At 49.2% G+C, this 18,849-nt stretch overlaps 1 protein-coding gene across 6 annotated transcripts in view; it reads right to left on the bottom strand.

Moving 5' to 3' along the window:
• STAG1 (STAG1 cohesin complex component) overlaps positions 1 to 18,849 on the bottom strand; it is a 194,606-nt gene that overhangs the window by 3,181 nt on the left and 172,576 nt on the right. For all 6 annotated transcript variants that reach the window (XM_071566923.1, XM_071566920.1, XM_071566924.1 and 3 more), the window contains 10 exons: positions 16,753 to 16,845; positions 14,199 to 14,373; positions 12,711 to 12,850; positions 11,109 to 11,210; positions 9,553 to 9,701; positions 8,924 to 9,052; positions 5,339 to 5,544; positions 3,100 to 3,271; positions 1,963 to 2,073; positions 1,075 to 1,189 (listed from right to left, as the gene is read on the bottom strand). In XM_071566923.1, coding sequence (XP_071423024.1) covers positions 1,075 to 1,189; positions 1,963 to 2,073; positions 3,100 to 3,271; positions 5,339 to 5,544; positions 8,924 to 9,052; positions 9,553 to 9,701; positions 11,109 to 11,210; positions 12,711 to 12,850; positions 14,199 to 14,373; positions 16,753 to 16,845 — 1,392 coding nt within the window. The remainder of the gene's footprint in view (positions 1 to 1,074; positions 1,190 to 1,962; positions 2,074 to 3,099; positions 3,272 to 5,338; positions 5,545 to 8,923; positions 9,053 to 9,552; positions 9,702 to 11,108; positions 11,211 to 12,710; positions 12,851 to 14,198; positions 14,374 to 16,752; positions 16,846 to 18,849) is intronic.

Below are 18,849 nucleotides of genomic sequence, written 5' to 3'. Positions count from 1 at the left end.
AACATTTCCGAGGATTAAACTCTTGCTGTTGTTCCTTGCCAGGAGCACAGGAGCAAACGTTGAGCTGCTCTGCCTTGATCAGCTCCTTCCCTGGCTCGCTAATCCCACGAGTGCCGGCAATAACCTCTGTCCAGCAGCTGCTACTGAATCAGCACCCACAGCTTCTCTCCAAGACATCACAGCCCAGTCCCACCCAAGGCAACCTCTGCCTTACTGTGCAGATATGAAAGGAGAAACAGGAAGGCACAACAGTGGTGGTGTGAACTGCCCAACTGCTCCTTCTCCCATTTCCCAAGGGAGCCCTCATTCCAGAGAGGGAGGCCAGGACGGTTCTAAGTGCTGGAAGGAACTCCGGCCTGGAGCCACCACAGCACCTGAAAGGACCCGCAGCTGTCAGTGATGACAGGACCTGTTTGGGAGCAGTTCCCATGTAAGGAGCTCCCACCCACCCCTGCCTGTGCTCCCTCCTGCGGTGCCAGCACCACTCTGTGGCTGTGAATTGCTCAGACCTTGGCTAAGGAGCCCTGCCCACTGCACCTCCCCAGAGTCAAACCAACAGGAAGAGGGGAAAAAAGGAAACCTCGGCTGTGTCAGTCTGAGCACAGCTGGGAGGGTGTGGAGGCTGGGACAGCAGCACAGGGCAGGAACACCCCTGGTGTGCCTTTGGATGGTCCTGCTGCCAAACTCTGCCTTGCTACTGGATTTTGGAGTCCCTTGGGACTTCCTGAGAGTGAGGCCACTCCTCCAGCACCCAGTGAGGGCTGCCCTGACAGCTGGACCAGGCACTGGACCACAGCCTGGGCCTCCAGGCTGACAATTTCAGGTGTGTGATGGTGTTGCCACACCTGCTCCTGCCCCAGAGCAGAGCACTGGAGAGGAAGAGCCCCAGGTGACCAAGCCCTGGGCTGAGCCTGCAGCTGTACATTCTGGGGAGCATTCAGATCATTGCAGGTCTGTAACACTCAGGCAACGGCAAATCAGGCTCAAAATTTTGAATTTTTCTTGACACATCTAAAATGCCTTTTAAATTATCTTTCAACCATTTAAAACTTGCCCTTAATAAGATTTACTGACCAGATCGATGACCATTGTGTCCTCAAACTCCTCGTTCATGTCCTCTAGTTGGCCTCGTGAGGACATCATGACATCCTCAAAGATGGGCTCAGCGTCATCCTCCATTAGGCCTCGTCTGAGCACAGAAAGAGACAGTCACTGCCAGGCTCTTAAAGTGCCCATCTTTGCCATTAAAAAGGATACTCAGGTCCTACCCTTTAATGCCTTTCCCCAAACCCTTATGCTGAGCAAAGCCACGCTCTCTGTAACACCAACAAGAAGAAAACTGTCCACAAACCCAGCCAAGCACTGGCAGAGGTTGAAGCAGCAAGTCCCATGTGACAGCACTGCAACAGTAATTAAATATGCCCCCAGCAAGAAAGGACAATAACCTCTCTGTGTTTGCCCCTTTCCAAGGAGTGACACTGCTTGCCAGGATCACCGAGAAATCCCTGGGAATCCAGCAGTGAACCCCAGCCCAGTTTCTAACAGTAAGGATTCCAGCCCCCATCCTGAAGGACTCAGTGGGCTCAGCACCAGAGCATGTGGTGCTTCAGGGTTCCCCACGTGTGTTCCCTCCATCCCTGCTCAGGGGGTCCCCTTGGCCAAGATGCTGTGCAGGACACAGAACAGGCTCTTGGGAAGAGATCACAGGGAATGAGGTCACAGACAAATCATGGAGACCCCGGGAAATGGGAGCAGTTGAAGGCTGGGAGAGTGACAGGGACCTGCAGCCTGTCACCAGGCTCTGGTGTCTGGCCATGGTCAGAGCGGGACCATGGGGCTGGATCCACTCCAGCATCACACCCTGTCCCTCTGCCATCATCCCAAGGGGCTCCAATGGCACAGAGATGGCTGTCAGCACAGGAGATGTTCCTGCCCGGGCCTCTAGGATGCTGGAGCACTTACACTGCGTGCCTTACACCAGTCCTGCCCTTCATGTAGCTCATCCCTGTCCTGTCCTTCCGACTGAGGTCCTCCAGCTTCTGCTGGCCCAGCCACGAGATCTGCATCTGGGGACTGACACAGCACAGCATTAGGGCAGGGACAGTTCTCAGGTGGCTGTCACAGACAGGTTCTGTGTCTGGCCATGCTTCTGATCAGCATCATTAAATCCCATCCATCACTGTACACATCTTCTGGATTCCCTTCCACACCTTGGCTCCTCTCACTGCGCACAAAAACATCCGTTAATTGTTGCAATAAAACCAGGTACAGAAAACGCTCCTTCATTAGGGACGGGCACCTGGCGTGGGAGCACTTCTACAATTTGTTATTAAATCCTACTTCACTGTCCCAGATCAGGCAAAATGTGAGCAAGAATAGGTCCAAATGAATGACTGACATGTTTTAAAACAAAAACATCACACAACATGAAAACCAGGTTGTTTTTACACACAGGTCCTGATCAGCAGCACCTTAAAGGCCAGTCCCTTACCCACATGTAAACACCTCCAGGCTGCACCATTAATGCCCCCTAAGGCCAGCAGAGCCAGCAGTGGCTCTGGTGGGATTTGTGTGCGCAGCACAAGGGAGCAGCAGCAAACTCAGTGCAGCCTTCTGGAGCAGCACCAGGTTTTATGTTATGATGCCCCTTGTCCGATGGACAGGACAAACTGGGATAAGCCGTGGGAAAACCACCTAGAACGAAACATCCGTCTGGCCATGATTAACCCCTGAACTCAGCAAGAGAACCTCAACTCTGACACTGGGCAGGGGGAAAGAAAAGAGAACGTCTCCAGGTCATCTAGACAAACACTTCAGTCCAGCCCAGGGACACAAATACTCAGAGGACTTAACCAGAACTGCAGGGTTATGCTGTGAGATAATATTCACAGAAGCAATTTCTACTATTAGTACATTACAACATATTCTTCCTGGGACCTGAAGATAATCAAAGTCTTGCAGAGCTAAAGCCAAGGCATTTCTAGCTGGTTTTGCAGATAAAACTGATCTGTGGAGTCACAAGGTAAGACTACTGATATAAATCATAAGCAGCTCCTTTGTCTGGCTCCCTGTATTCAGTCCTGCAATTGCAACACTTACTTGTGTAAAAAATCCTGCTCCGATCCCTGCTCCGACTCGTGCTCCTGGATCTGCTCCCCCATCTGCCTGGTGTTCTCCCTCAGCACTGTGGAGGTGAGCTGGGGGGCCTGCAGTGCCCCTGGGGTGTGGATGTTCTCGTTCCTGTTCAGCCAGGAGCCCTCCAGGCTCTCATCTAGAGACAACATTGAGGTCAGTGCTGCAGCTCTGCTAACTGCAGGGCACCAGTGTGCACCAAGGGATCAGCTGGGAAATGCTGGGAATGGGAAGTTTCACAGCTCTAATTTTATATTCTGCTCTTCTAAATATTGCTACCAGCTTTTCCCAGCAATAACAGCAATCTGAAATAGAAACACTGAACAAACACAGAAGTTACTGCAAACAAAACTGTATTGCAGCCCTGCCTCCACTGTTGGGCATCTTAACACACCTAACCAAGGAAATTCCCAATCCCTGAGTTTAAGGTAAACAGTAAGATGAGGGTGGAGCACAAACCCCAAAATGTTGTAAGCCCAGATCTTTAGAAACATCAGCCAGAGCCATCCCAGTGGAGCAGAGAGGGGGCACTTCACACAGGGACTGCAATGTCAAGGGGACTGAAGGTCCAGGTGGGATGTTGTGCTTGGATTGGGAAGGGAGCAAAGCAGAGAGGAGGGAAGAGGGGGGACTTGAGGACAACAGGACAGAGTAGGCAAGTGCAGCCAGACACATGGAGAAAAAATGGAGTTGCTGGGGTGAGTGCAACAGGGAAGATGCCAACAGAGATGGCAAGATCACAGACTTCCTGACAGGACACGTGTGGTGAGAAAGTACATGGGGATCTCCATGGATCTGTTCGTTCTTCCTGTGCCTTTTGTTACCCTTTAGGCATGAAAGTTGCCTAAAAAGCTGCCTATTTATTCTTGAATTTACCTTTGAATCTCTTTCATGTTAGGGATTTTCTAAAACAATCCTACTGATTTCCTTAAGGCATTGGAAGAAATGCTCCGAGTGTGTTTGCTCTCAGGAGCAGCAGGGAATGTTCTCCAGCCCCCTGTGCCCACCCTGCATGTGCTGCATTTAGGGCAGAAAGGAACCACAGGGGTCTGGATATGGCTCTCTGATGCCAGGACAGTTTCTGCAATGACACTGCCCTTATTTTAGATCCTTTAGAGTGGAAATTAAAGAAAAAAAAAGGAGCTACTCAAATGCAAAGTGCTGGAAATCAATTGTCCCTTCTATTCATCACAAAGAGGACACACAAAGAGCAAAAAAGAGGCAAACAATGCCAAAAAACTACATGGTAAAGCTGAGATTTGCCTTACAGGGAAGCAAAGGTGCTACTGCACTTCCCAGGGAAAAGAAAGGATATTGGCAAAATATGGTAAAATAGAATGAAAATGGTAACAAGAGGAAAGAAAGAAATGTCAGCAGTTGAGTTCTGTGAAAATCTTGGCATCCTGCAGGAAGAAAAGCAGTGTCTGAGGGCAGGGCCCAGTGTCTGATCTGCCCACACTCGGGGTGTGGGAACAGGAGCTGGTGCAGGACTCAGCACAAGCTGCAGTGCAGTTGGTGCACAGGTGCAGAGGGGCAAACTTGTGAAGGATATGGTAGGAAACAGTTGTATATTCAGCAAACTGGCATTAGATTCCTCACTGAGAACTTACTATTGTAGACACCGACACTGGAAAACCCCCTGAAGTTTAAAGATCCCACTTACACCTGTTCTGTAGTGGATCAGTCAATGAATATTCACACAAGTGCACACAGACCATACAGGTTGAACAGACACAGCCTTGTAAAAAATTTGCTGTCACAGCCAAACTCCTGATGAACGTGTCTGAAGTCTCGGAAGGAGTAAATGCAGACACTTCATATCAACACCATTTTAAACCAAAATGGTGTCTTTTAGTGTTCTCCAGTGGTCCTGATCCACATCAGAATTTCTGCCTGAGGGGAGCACAGACACAAAACCTCCAGTCCATGAGAGAGCGAGGTGTAGGGCAGGTCACTCCACACCTGTCCCAGCATCAGGAACAGCTCTCAGCAGTTCTGACCTGCTGTTGCTGTGCAGACAAACAGGCGCAGGGACTCAGGATGGTATTGCCCACAAGGAGCTGCCCAAGCCCAACAGAACTGGGCAGAGCAGGTGCCCTGGTTTTCCTCCCTACAGAAAACACCTTGTATTTCTGCATGAACTGCCCCAGCCCCCTGGCTCCTGAGGAGAGAGCTGTGACACACACTCTGGGGAGCCCAGACCAACCTTCCACTCTCTTTTTGTGCAGGGGGGGTCGGCCCTTCTTGTTCCTGACAGAGGAGGCTTTGCTGCTGCTGCTGCCGCTGTTCACAGACATCCTGTCGTCCTCACCCCCCGTCACCAGTGAGTTCCTGTAGGAGATCAGGGGCAGCCACACGTCCTCCCTCCTCTCCATCATCTGCTCCGTCAGGAACTTCTCCAGGTAGGTGTGACTGCAAGAGAAGGACAAGGAGTCAGGGGGCAGCAGCACAGCCGGCCCCGGGCAGTGCCAGAGGGGTGTCCTCTGGCATCCTGCAGCTAGGACAGGGTCTTCTCCAAATCCAGCCAGGCACTGGTGCACAATATATCTGAAGGTCTGGGCCACAGCCATGAGGAGTCCAGAGCACTCAGGAGTCCAGAGCACCCAACCAAGCCCCTCCTGCTCTGGGAGTTGCTTTCTTTTTCCAAGGGTTATTTAATTATGGTATTAGAAGTAATCCCTAAAATGAACATGCAAATCTACACAGAAGTGATCCTAAGGAGTTTCAGGCTGCAGAGCCAAACATTCAGGAGCTGGTAAGGGAACTCAGGCACTTCAGCATAACTTCCTGCACCATTTTCTCTAAAAGCACCTTGCCTGGTGGGCAGCAGTGGGAGTCAGCCATGCACACCCCACAGGAGATGCAGGATCTCCCTCTGTCAGCCCATGGCAGCCTCACAGCTGTGCCACAGTCCTGTTCAGAACAGGAGGCCCTCTGGACATCCCTGGGTAACAATCACTCCTGGTTTCTGGTTTTCATGGGATTTGGGTTTGATTCAGTGAATGGGATGGCTTTGCCCAAGAAACAGCAGGTTCCTGCCCATGGCTTTATTGAGAACACTTCTTCCTTCCCCTTTCACGTGTACACTGAGGGACCCCCAAACCTGGTGCTAATGGGAATTTCTTGGTTTACTGTCTTTACAGAACCAAACAGTGCAACTCGAGTGCTTTATGCCTTCAGAGACTGTCTGCAGAGGAGCCTTGGGAAGTTCTCCTGCCTCCAATTGGTTTTACAGAGCTCAAGTGCGTGGTTAGGGCCAAACTGTGACAGAGGAAAATGACACCACCTGGGAGTCCTCTACTGCCCAGATGCCAAACTGGAGACACCTTCTGCTCAGATTTTGGAGGAGCTTCACACTGGCAGTTCTCACCAGCTTCAACAAAGATGGGAACTGAATTTGCACAAGGAAGAACTGCACGTGCTGAGGCTCCACCTCACCCACACCCACCAGTCAGTGCCTGGTCTGGGCCAACAGCCTCTTGGAGAGAAACAAATGGAAATAAATGCTTTCAAGGACAATCACCTCTGTTCTGTCTCTGAGACTGATCCCTCAGGATTTCCCTCTCTATATTTGCCTTGTGGATTTTAGTATAAACATTAGGAAACAGTACTATATAAATATATAAACACTTAGTATAAAGCATTAGAAAAAATTTTTTCCCAACTGTATGAGTCTGGCATCTCAAATGTGCAGTTTTATATGAAATCCATGGACCTGAATAGATCCATAAATGGCTCTCCCTAATTCTGGAGGTCACTCAGAAAATGAGAAGCCAAACAAACAAACATGACAGGAAAGCTAAATTGTTGCTGCTCCATTCCCAAACTGGAAACATCTCTCTTTTCTCCCCCAGGTACAAAACCAGCACCAAAGCAGGAGGGAAGAGGAGCCCTTAGAAAGGGCTGGATTGGCAGGAGGGTGTTCTGTCCCAGGGGCAGGTGACATGTGCAGGTGTATGGGGCACATAATTTGAGGTTGAGGCAGGGAATTAACTCTTTGGGCCCATTCCAAGCTGGAGAACTTCCAACACAGGCAGCCCCCTCCTCATGAGACTGTGAGGGTCATTCCTGAGCACTTGTGGCTCCCCAGGAAGAGCCCGTGGTGAGTTTGGGAGGGTCCCTGTGCAGGGAGGAGGGAAGGGATCCCACACCCGGAGCTTCTCCAGCAGATGGTGGTCATGGACCTTCCAGAGGCAGCCCCTGTGGAGGGGACAGGTCCCTGGGGATTGGAGGAGCTTCAGAGAAGGGCAATCAACCACCCCAGTGCAGCTGAGCCCTTCCTGCCAGAGCAGCACTCTGGACAGGCCTCTCAGGGCAGGAGTGGAGGCACCTCCAAGGAAACCTGCACACAGAACCAAGTTGTGGTGCCTGTGCACAGCCACCCACCACGGCACCCATGTCTGAGCTCACCCTAAAGCAGCAACTCACACAGACCAGACAAATCCCACCCTAAAGGACCTATTTCTTTTCCCTGCTCTTCAGGCTCAGCTGAGGTCAATAGCTCTGACACAGGTGATGATAATAAAGGCAGATAAAATCAGGAGAAATGAGTTCCACCCCAGTCTTGCAGGAGCATCCAGTGGTGGTGTGTGTGGGCACCAGAGAGCAGAAGAACCTTCAAGAAGAAGTTTAAGTGGCAGCATTGAGGGTGGAGGAACAAAGTGCCCTGAAGAACTGACTTTCATGCACAGGGTCAGGTTAAATCAGTGTCAGGTCCAGGACAGAACGACATCACTGCAAACACTGGGCCTGGGGGAGGGAGGGGTGAACAGAAAGGAGGAGCTTCACCAAGTCAAACAGGAGACAGCCCAGTGGCACTGAGACCAACAGTCACAAGGTCCTGTTATCCCCAAGTCCTGTCCTGAAGAGCAGGACAGAGGCTGACAAGATTCCAGGATATACCACTGAAGAGCAGCTCCACAAAGGCAGTGCCAAATTTACTAGCTGGATCATCCCATTCCCATCCTCACTGAACTGCTTCCACAGGGTTTGCTGAATTGACAGATTATTGCTACAATGAAAAAATTCAACTGGTTTAAGCGTGTGTACGTTAAACATTATACAAAGTTAACCAAGATGTATTTCTTATTTGCACAGATGAAGCTGCAATGCTCATAATTCTTAACCCTAACAGAAAAGTCCTTTAAAAAAGAGTCTTCACAGAGAAACTACAGCAAGGTTTGGCAGAAGAGGCAGCTGAGGTATTTATAGCTGAATTTACTACTTACACTCATTGTGGTCACAAAACTCACTGAAAAGATATCTGTGACCATAAATCAGCAGGTCTGGCAACAGCATTTTTTGAACGGTCATAAAGTTATTCAATTAATTCAGTTCTACACAGGGCACATAGTGCTAGGCTGATATTTGACTGGCTCCTCTTCCAATATTAAATAAACAACAAATCAATGTTTACACTTGCTGTGAGTGTCCAGCAGAAACAGATGTTATGCAGTGGTTATAGCCTGGAAATTCCCTGCACTACTAACATAGAATTTTTTTCTTATAGCCTGAATAAAAGATGTTTTTTATTTTCAGTGCCCCATAGGAACTTTTCAAGAACATTGTTTTGGGAGGTCTCGAAGTCTCCTCATCACTGGATCTGATCTCCCTTTTCCCATTTATTTTCATTCCCTTCAAGTATAAAGTGATGTGTAAGTGTGCATGTGAAATGTCTGCCTGGGACTTCTACAGCCCCTGGTAAGTTGTGAGAACCTCAAAGGAGGGAGTGGAACCCACAGACAGGGATGGCAGAGCCTTTGGAGCCAGAGGGAACACAGGGAATACTTACACAGTCTTCTTGTCCTGTCGCAGGAGTTTGGAGGAAAACTCACTGAGCACTTCGAGGAAGGCAAGGTTGGGAGGGGGATAGTCTTGTCCTTTCTGGTTCTGGTATTTGAAGGCAAACTCTATGCCATCTCTGCAGCAAAGAAACATCAGCAGGCTCAGACATTTGTAACAAAATTAAAAGTTGCCCAGTCAGAAGTTAATTTAGCAGGACCTTCCTAGGCTCTCCTGTGCAGTTGTTACAGAAAAAGTTTCAATCCACTTGAAAAGGTTTCCAAAATGTTTTTGGAATATCTTTTGATAAAAGCCTCCAGAAGCCCCAGTGGTGTGGGACAAAGAGCCATCCTCAGTTGTCAGACACAACCTACACAGGAATGGAGAACTCCAGTGGCTTTACCTGAGCTAAAAGCCACAGCCAGTACAATGAATTCCAACAAATAATGAGGCAGCATCTGGTTTTCCTTCCTTTTTACACACACACATGTACACCCTCACCATTCTCCCACATAAAACAGCAAACACATCTATGATGACTGCAGGCCCTGTTGAGATTCTGTACCTGTACAAAGCTATGCTGAACAAAAGCTTTGATCTGAAGTGATATAAAAATGCAGTGTATTTACCACCACTCACTTGTGTAGTGTGGCCACAGCCTCCCTGGTCTTGATCTGGTCGAGGCCGAAGGTGAGGGCGAAGCGCCGCGCCAGCTCCTTGATGCCACTGACGTGGGCAGAGGTCCTGTCCAGGTTGGGGCCCTGCTCCTGAACCAGCTCATTGAACAGCTGCAGGGAGAACCCAGGGGTTAAACCCTGTGAGCTCAGAACACCTCACTGGGAAAGTCTGTGTTTTTCACCTGTGACAGCTGGCAGTGGCACTGCAGGGCCCTTTGCCACTGAGCTGCAGCAGAGGCCACATCAGTGCCCACAACTTCTGTCCAACAGCGGCTCCGCTGTGGGCAGTACCTCACACACAGACCTGCACACACCTTCTCTGAACTGCATCTCTCCTCCCAACTCATCAGGCATGTCCTGCATTCCCTTGCTGTTCTCTAAAGCCCCAACACTCACCAGACCAGCCTGTTCTTTGAATCCAGGGCACAAAACTGCTGTCCCACCTCACAGCCTGTGTGCCCAGCACTGCCCCTCCACCCCCAGGGCAAGAATTACCTGCTCCCTCTTGCCCAGCCCATTCTGGGTCCCTCCTGGCACTGCCCTTTACCCCACACTTCCCTGTCCTGCTGAGGAGGGGATCACAGGAGGCAGTGCCAGTGACAATCACATCAGGCTGCAGTACCCATGTGCCCTGACCTCCACAGGCTCTGGCACCATGTAATTAATGAAGCATTTAATGTGACACGAGTCCTGCTGGACAAACTCGTCCTGGCTGGCACCTCTCACTCAGGCACCTGCAAGAACAGTCTCAGTGTTTCTTCCAGGAGGTGATGCCAGGCTGACTGGTCCGTGGCACTTGGCTTCCCCCTCTGCAGGCTTTAAAAAAGGAGCTGCTGTGACCCTCTCCCATTCCTCTGGAGGCACCTCCGTTTTCCTCAGTTTCTCACAGATCCCTCTCAGCTCCCAGATAGCTACAAGAAATCCCCCAGTACTCTGGGGTGAACTTTGGGGGGCCCAGCTGATTTGAGAGCCCCTAATTTACAAAGGTAATTTCTGTGCAATGGCTACAGCTGGCACTGCCAGGGCCAGGGTGGTGCTCAGAGCAGCCCACACCATGTGCTGTGGGCAGATGGATTTCACCATCCACCCAGTAATTTAGGGATGATGTAAAGCAAATTTTTCAGGGAATAAAACACATCTAACAACATTGGAAGACTTAATTAGCTGGAAATTTGAAAAATCAATCAGTATTTAGACAAATGTAAGGAGGATGCGTTACCTCAGCAACTGATAAGAAGAAAAACTCACCCTAATTCTTCTTGTCCACTTGGACCAGTAAACAAATGCCATGAATCAAATGGACCAAACTGCCTTCAAGGCTCTTCCCTCCCTTCCTTCCACTTCTATCTGACCCAAACTTTGCCAGAGACCACTGAGGCCGAGCAGCAGGGGCAGTCTGAGCTGGAGCAGGAGAATCTCCTCCCCAAAGTGCAGCATTTCGGCTGCATTGGAAAGGGCACCAGAGCAAACCCTGCCCTGTCCTTCTTGCAGTGAGGCATCTCTAACAAAAACTCTTACCTGTTGCAAACTGAGGATGAGTGTCTTTGCACACTGGATTTTATCAATTTGCCTTGTTTTGCTCAGGGTTTCCTTAATGATATCTCCATAGTCATTGTAGTACTAGGAAAAAATGTGAAAAAACACGCTTTAAATTGTACCTTTTACACAATTTCTTACAGTTTTCCTGAGAGAAAGATTATTTGTAACTCTTGTTTTGAAAAGGCAGCAGTTGCCAAATAATTAGTCTGAAATCCAGACTTTTGGTGTGAGGGGGAGGCAATGTTTGAATGTAAAATTTAAACTGCACTCAGTGATAAGGTAGGGAACTTCTGTATTTGTTACTGTCTTAGGTAACAAATGTGTTGAAAAACAAAAGAGTGTTTCCTGCCCCAAATAAAGTATTGGTGAAGGGCCACAGCTGCCTGTGCTGAGGAAAAAGGAGACACTGACACAAGGCAGGCTCCAGGCAGCAGGTGTGCAGCCCAGGTGTGCCCTGGTGTGCAGCTCAGGTGTACAGCCCTGATGTGCAGCCCAGGTGTGACCAGGCCAGCCCAGGGGTGTCCACGTGTGCAGCCCAGGTGTGCAGCCCAGGTGTGACCTGGCCAGCCCAGGGGTGTCCAGGTGTGCAGCCCAGGTGTGCCCAGGCCAGCCCAGGGGTGTCCAGGCATGTCCAGGTGTGCAGCCCAGGTGTGCAGCCCAGGTGTTCCCAGGCCAGTCCAGGGGTGTCCAGGTGTGCAGCCCAGGTGTGCAGCCCAGGTGTGCCCAGGCCAGCCCAGGGGTGTCCAGGCGTGTCCAGGTGTGCAGCCCAGGTGTGCCCAGGCCAGCCCAGGGGTGTCCAGGTGTGTCCAGGTGTGCAGCCCAGGGGTGCCCAGGGGTGTCCAGGTGTGCAGGCCAGCACAGGGAGCTGAGCTGGGTGGCCAAGGACCCAGGATCTGGAGCAGGGCATTAGCCAGCCTGAGGTGCTGTTTTCTGTGTGAGGCTGCTGGGAGGCACAGCCTGTGGCACTCACCATCTGGGGACAAGGCCTGTACTGTCATTAAAGCTTCCAGGCTGAGTGTAGATTTTCCCCCCAAAGTATTCTTTGAGCCTCAATAATATTTCTGCATTTGCAGCCCCTTGTTTTCATTCTGAAATACTGCTCCTGCCTTCTTTGGCACAGACACCCTCCCAGTTTGCATTCTAAGACTCCCTTTCAGCATCTCCACTTGCAGCAGCACCTTACAGAGAGCTGGGCTTTTACTGCTGCCCTGTTTAGAACAGTCTTCTCTCACAAAAACCTGTCTCCTTATGGCAAGCACGAGCTGAGAGACTGACAGGGAAACATGACATTGAACAGGGAACTTATTGTGGATTCCAGGGAGGAATGTGAGGAGCAGGATCCTCTCTGGAAACTCTCAGCACCTCCCAGGACCAGCTCTTGGTGCTGCCTTAAATAAAACACTCCTGGTACACAGCAGAGGAAGTGCTTTGCTACAGGTGTAATTCAGAAAGGAAGAATTACTATGAAAAATGAAATAAGGCTGAAAAGGCTTTCAGAAGTGCTTGAGCTTTACCCAGTGCCCTGGGAGGGGTGGAAGGAGGGGCCCTGGCACCTCAGGCCATGCCAAGGGGGAGCTGTACCTTCATATAGTGTTTGAAGATATCTGCTGCCGCGTGCATGTCCACGATGTCGTAGATGATCAGCTTGCTGAAGGCAGCCAGAAGGTTTCTTCTCTTATGTAAAGCTTCTATTTTGTTGGCTTCATCTTCTTCATCTCCCTCTGGAAGCATCAACAACAAAATGTTTGTAAGTCACAGCTACCTTCCAAAGCAACATTATGGAAATTATCATTCCTGATCATGAAGCAAGAAGGATTGTTGGAGACCCTAAATTAAAAGTGCTAATTCTTGAGTCCTGCCTACTTCAGAACTCCCAGGGAAGTTTGGGAACATGACACCTCACTGACCAAGGACTATGTAAGTCCTGGACAAAGCCTCCAAGGGACTGAGTCACTTATTTTCCTGCTTAACTTCTCAGACACAGGGCATTTGGAGCTGCTTCATTAACTTACTAAGCTGTAAATATTTAACAAAAGGAAAATCAAAAGCAGCAATACTTTTACTGCCTGCCTTGGATTACCTGCTGTGAAATCAATGGCTCTAAACACAGGGAAGTACAATTCAGTTGGAAGAAGCACTGACATGGAGAGGCAATGCCATAGGAGGTATTCAGTCCCAAGCAAGACTTCACTCATTGAATGAAACCATACACATAAAATGTTGGATATGATATGATATCATAAAAGCATATTCTAGAACTCACATATCCACCTTTAGAACAAGAACACATTCTGTGAGACCTTAATTAATAACATTGCTATCCTAAAAGGTCTAGAATAGCACCAGTGTGTCATGCTGACAAACAAGCAACTGAGTACAGCAGAGATTCAGAAAAGGTGCCCAGAAGAGCACTGCAGACTCACTGAGCAGCTCTTTCCCTTGCTTGACTGGGAATCCATCTCTTCTCCAAAGCTGTTCAGGATTCAGTCACTGCACACCTCTGGACTTGTGTTTAGGCAATTCATAACAGACCCCAGCAGCACCAGGTTATTTAAAACCAGGCCTGAAGGACAAACCTGCCTCTCCCCTGCTGAGATCCAAAACCCTGAGAGCCAAAACCCTGAGCCATCGCTGTGAGGGGCAGAGAGGGGCCCCTCCAACTGCTCCTGGCACAGGGGAACAGGTGTACACACTGTCCCAGGTACTTTCCCATCTCCAGCCACACCAGTGCCATTCTCAGCTTGCTCTGACTGTTCTGAGGGAGGAGCAGAAGGGGTGCTTATGTAGGGGCAGAAGAGTCTCTCAAGTCCTTAGTTGTTTAGAGCTTTGCTGCCCTGAGGATTCTGTAACTCTGTGGGGCAACTCTACAGGGTTTCTCTTCCACGTGCTGTTCCCCTGTGCCCCTTCCCTTGAGGCCACATTGCATGCCTCACATTCAGGCCTCCCAACACCAGAGAAGGGACACTTCTGAACACACTGGAGCAAACTGATCACAACACTCGATTTTCTCCTTTCTTCTGTGTCTGTTCTGAGCAGAAGGCAGGAAGAAGACATGAAAGCATCACATACCCATGCTCTGGTTTTCATCATCCTGGTCAATGAAGACGTGGTCCATGACAAAGCTGAGCAGCTCTGACTGCAGGCCCGAGTCTGGGTTGAACACCAGGGGCTGCAGCCCCTCCCGGCCCCCCGTCATCAGCTGGTGGCTGAAGATCATCAGCAGGTCACAGAGCAGCATGAAGGCCTGGGGGGCACAGGGAGGGGAGGTGTGAGCAGCACAGGGCAAACCACACAAAATAAAGGGAATAAACCACCACTGCTCTGACTTCCAGACACCCCCTTCTACTACTGAATGGCTTCTTACACCATTCTCAGGTGTGGCAGGTTGTGTGCTGTGAAAAGGATTCATGAGGATCTGCTCTAAAATCTAAATGCCTGGGGAATGCCTTTGGTTCCTGTGTAAGGAACTGTCTTTCCTACCTCTTCCTTCTCCTGGAGGACTCATACTAAACTTCCATTTCCTCTCCATGAAAAGAACTCTAAATCTACCTGTGATCCAAGGGCTGCAGCCAAATTTGTAGTAAAGAAAAACACCTCTTTTGATAAGGAGTTGGAAAAATTAAACCAGCAAAAATATGAACAACATTATGAGGGAAAATCCAAGCTGAGGATGCCAAAAATACAGAGAAGCAGCCATAGCACAGAAATTCCTGCAGAATTTCATCAACAATTCCTGCAAAAACAGAAGGAAGTGTCTCTGCAGAGCTTTCAAAAGCAGCCAAAAGCCCAGCAGGGCAGAATGGCCACGATTTATGCTCATTGCTGTTCCCCCCTTGGTACTCGGGAACAGGCAGTGCCAGCACCCTCCCCTCTTCCCAAGGCTCCTCTGGGTACAGTCCTGCACCACAGTGACACTGTTTGGCCCCAGAATGGCTCATGCAGGGGTGTCACAGCCAGCTGTGAACATCTGCATCACATCCAACACCTGAGCACCTTTCAGAGAGGGCATTTTAAATCTTCTCAATTCCTTATTTTTAACCTCAGGTTCTGAAAACTTTACACATTTCCCAGTGAGACTGTGGGGAATGCTGAACTTCACAGGGGCTCACTGATCTCCTGGAGTGTGTTATGAAACCTGAATGAGCAGAACAGACACGTGTCCTGCTGGGCTCTGGAAACAGATGCTGCTCTTTGGGAATTTCCTCCACTTGATCCAAAGGGTTGTGGTTACTTTCAGTGATGATCTCACCTGCTCTGAGCCCTTCCACATTCAGCAGAATTGAAGCTCATCCTACTGCCCATCTCTGGAGAAGGGCATGTGAGCAGAGCCCTGCCAGGGCTCACCTCTGCCCCAACAAAGGCACCTCCACACTCAGTCACTGTTTATCTAACCCAGGCCAGGAAAATGGGAAGTGTTTCAGTCTAGTTTCTCTAAATACTTGATATATTTTTCCTTCCTTTGATACAGACATCAACTTTCTCTGGCAGGAATGTCCAGATTAAGGATCAAATATGGTAAGGAGACAATATAATTTACACAGAATGCTCAAAAAAATCCGGCCAAACAAAAGGATTCAGGAGTAGTCCTGCACTCACAGAAATACACTTTTTAAGGAAGAAAATCAGCATATTCACAGAAGTGTTAGCTGGAAGGGAAACTTCCCCATAATTGTGTCCTGCAAAGGAGCTTCTCAGAGAAGTATAAATTCCCCCTGAAACAAACCCATCAATGAGAGAACAAACCCACGTTAACACACAGGAACATGTCCTGACCAGGTGTTAATGCACAGCAGAAACAAACCCTGCTCAGCCATGGGAAGCAGGAGGGATGTCAGTGCTGCCCTAAGCTGGACTGGGTGGCATTTGCATGGAGCTACACCATATTTTCCATTATATAATATTAATAGAATATGCCAAGAGTAACTACTCAATATTAAAAAACAATTACTAAAGGTAAATCTGCTGGAAGCCAAGGACACAAGTCTTTTAAACATACATAAACTACTGACATCTCTGAGCATTTAATATTTATATTTATCAACTTGCAGAACAGAGTGTAAATGCCAAGCAGAGATTTCTTTCAAAGAAATAAAAATGCTTTCTATGAAGTACTATCTTCTAAATACCACAGACCAGGAACTCTGCAAAATCTGTGCAGGTCTGGTAGAAATGCCTTCTGTAGACAAATAAAATGTCAACAGACCTGACTCAAGTCAGAGTCAGTATTTTCATAACAAACAGCTCTGAGTTCTTCAGAGACAGGCTGAATTATTTCAACAAGCCCTTTGATTTAAGGGAAAAAAAATATCTGGAAACATTCATCCCACTGGAGGTCTCAACCACCCTCCAAACGTGCCCATTTCCATCTGTTCATACAGCAATTGCCCAAAGGTGATTTCAGGAGACTGAGTCAGATGCCTGAGGTTGTCACAGCTGCTCATGGGCCTGAGCATCCAGGAGTCCTTACTGGTGATCCAATGGATCTGTCATTAGCTGTGCTCTAAGGTGCTGTTAATGCAGCTCCTCTTAGGGACTGTTTGCTCAGGTTTGTTCAGACAAAGGCACAGATGATTTTAAGTTCGTTCCCAGTTTTCCAGAAGCATGTGCCAGACATTCCCCTTACCTGTTCCTTGACTGGGGTGTTGACATTGGACAGACACTGCTGGCACACAGCCAGAAAGGATTTCACAGTTTTCCTCAACACCAACAAGTCATCCTAAAATCAACATTAGAAAGGAAAAGTGTATAAAAATTAAAAAAAAATCATTGCTAGAAGGAAGCAAAATAAAAAATGGTGATAATTTCACACATTCAACAAAAAGGCTGTGAAAAAATAGGCTTTTCAAAGAGCATTTTCACAGGATTGACCCAAAGTTTCCCTGTAATAAATAATAAAAATAAAACAATACATTCCTGAGTTAAATTCTCTGTACTTTTCATTGACTGTAAATGATAAATGTTTCAGAACAAAAAGTTTAATACATCAAGGTCAGCCTACCTGGTGGTTTATAAAAAATTCTGTATTCAGATAAACCAACATGAACAAAAAAACCCCAAACCAATGAATGTCTCCAGCTCAACACAAATATTATCCCACAGACAAGGGAAGTGGGAGGGCAAAGCACAGAGGTCTGAGATTATCAGTTTTCATGGCTAACAAAATAAACTGGGGAGAACAAAGCAAAGGGAATGCAGGCTCTGGGGGTTGCCAGCAGACAGGAGCAGGTGGCCCCATGGCAGCAGAGCTGTGGGAGGGCAGGGGTGGCTCTGAGGGTGCCCCATTGCCCCAGGGGAAGAGCAGCACCCCAGTGCCATACAGGAACTGCCCCTGCAGCCCCTCCCACGGTGCCCATGGGCATCCCCAGCCCCTCCCATGGTGCCCCATGGGCATCCCCATCCCTCCCACGGTGCCCCATGGGCATCCCCAGCCCCTCCCATGGTGCCCCATGGGCATCCCCAGCCCCTCCCATGGTGCCCCATGGGCATCCCCATCCCTCCCACGGTGCCCCATGGGCTCCAGGGAAAGGAGCCCATCCCACAGAGCAACCCCAGCCCACCCCCTGCACCTGCAGTGTGTGCCCCGTGCTGGCCCCTCAGTCCTTGTGCCCCACTCCTGGTGTAGCTTTCCTTGTGCTTGTGCCACCAGCTCTGGTGGGTCTGTGTTGACTGAAGAGCCTTTCTGGTCCCCCTGTCCTGATCCTCAGCAGCAGCTCTGCCAGGGTGCTCAAGCACCTCCAGTGTCCCCAGGCTCTGAGCCCCTTCCCTTTTCAAGGGAGGGGAGTTTTTCTGAAGTGGACACTGAAGGTCTGGGAGCCATCCCACCCTCCCACCCCCTGTAAGCCTTTCCCTGACAGAAATCCGTGGGTCCCTCATGCCACTGCACCATCCTGAGGTGACAGGACCTGGGAGACAGCTCTGCTCTGTCCTAAACCACAACTTCCCCCTGAGCAGCCTCTTATTCCTGGATAGGAGTCTTCCATTTGGCACAACTAAAAAGCCTCTGATTTTTTAAAATTGTATTTTGTTACCAACTGATCTCTATCCTCCCCACTCCAAATGCCTTCACTTTACCTTCCCAGAGGATGGATACCAATGACCAGTTTGCAGCAGAGAATGGATCTCTCCTGGAATGCACTGGAACCCATCCCACTGTGTGAGGTTTTCTCACTGACAAAGTCTCCTAATGTATTAATCAGCTTTGAACTATAGAATATGAATTACACTGAATCCATATATTAACCTGAAATGGAAGGTGGCACTGATGTCTTACAGAAACTGGGAGTTCAGCTGCTTTCCTTTTCAGCTAACAATGCAACCTTCCCCAGAACAACCTGGGTTCCCTCCAGTCTTGTCTCTCAGCCCTTCAGCCTCGTACCAGCTGTGTTTTCCATCTGCCAGTCCAGGACTTTACCTAGGACTGGTGCCAGGCTTATCAGCTCACTCTGATTTACACCTATAACACTGGGATTACAATCCTTTTAATGCTTCCTGTTTTTTATCACAATTGCCTGATGTTCATGAATACAGCACAGGAAGTAAAGCCTATGAAAAATTCTCCATAAAGGTTAAAAAGGGAACGAGGGCCTCCCACTGTTTTCCTCCAGGCTACAAAGACTGCTCCCACCCCCCCCTCCTCCCCCCCAGGATGCACTGCTACCCCAGGACAGAGCTGGCTACCCCAGGATCTCCCCTACAGCCCCCTGAGCTCCGGCTCAGCCCC

The sequence above is a fragment of the Pithys albifrons genome, chromosome 11, assembly GCF_047495875.1.
Source record: "Pithys albifrons albifrons isolate INPA30051 chromosome 11, PitAlb_v1, whole genome shotgun sequence".
In the NCBI taxonomy this organism is placed as follows: Eukaryota; Metazoa; Chordata; class Aves; order Passeriformes; family Thamnophilidae; genus Pithys; species Pithys albifrons.
Note: the sequence above shows the minus strand (reverse complement) of the source record. Positions and strands in the feature narration are given on the sequence as shown.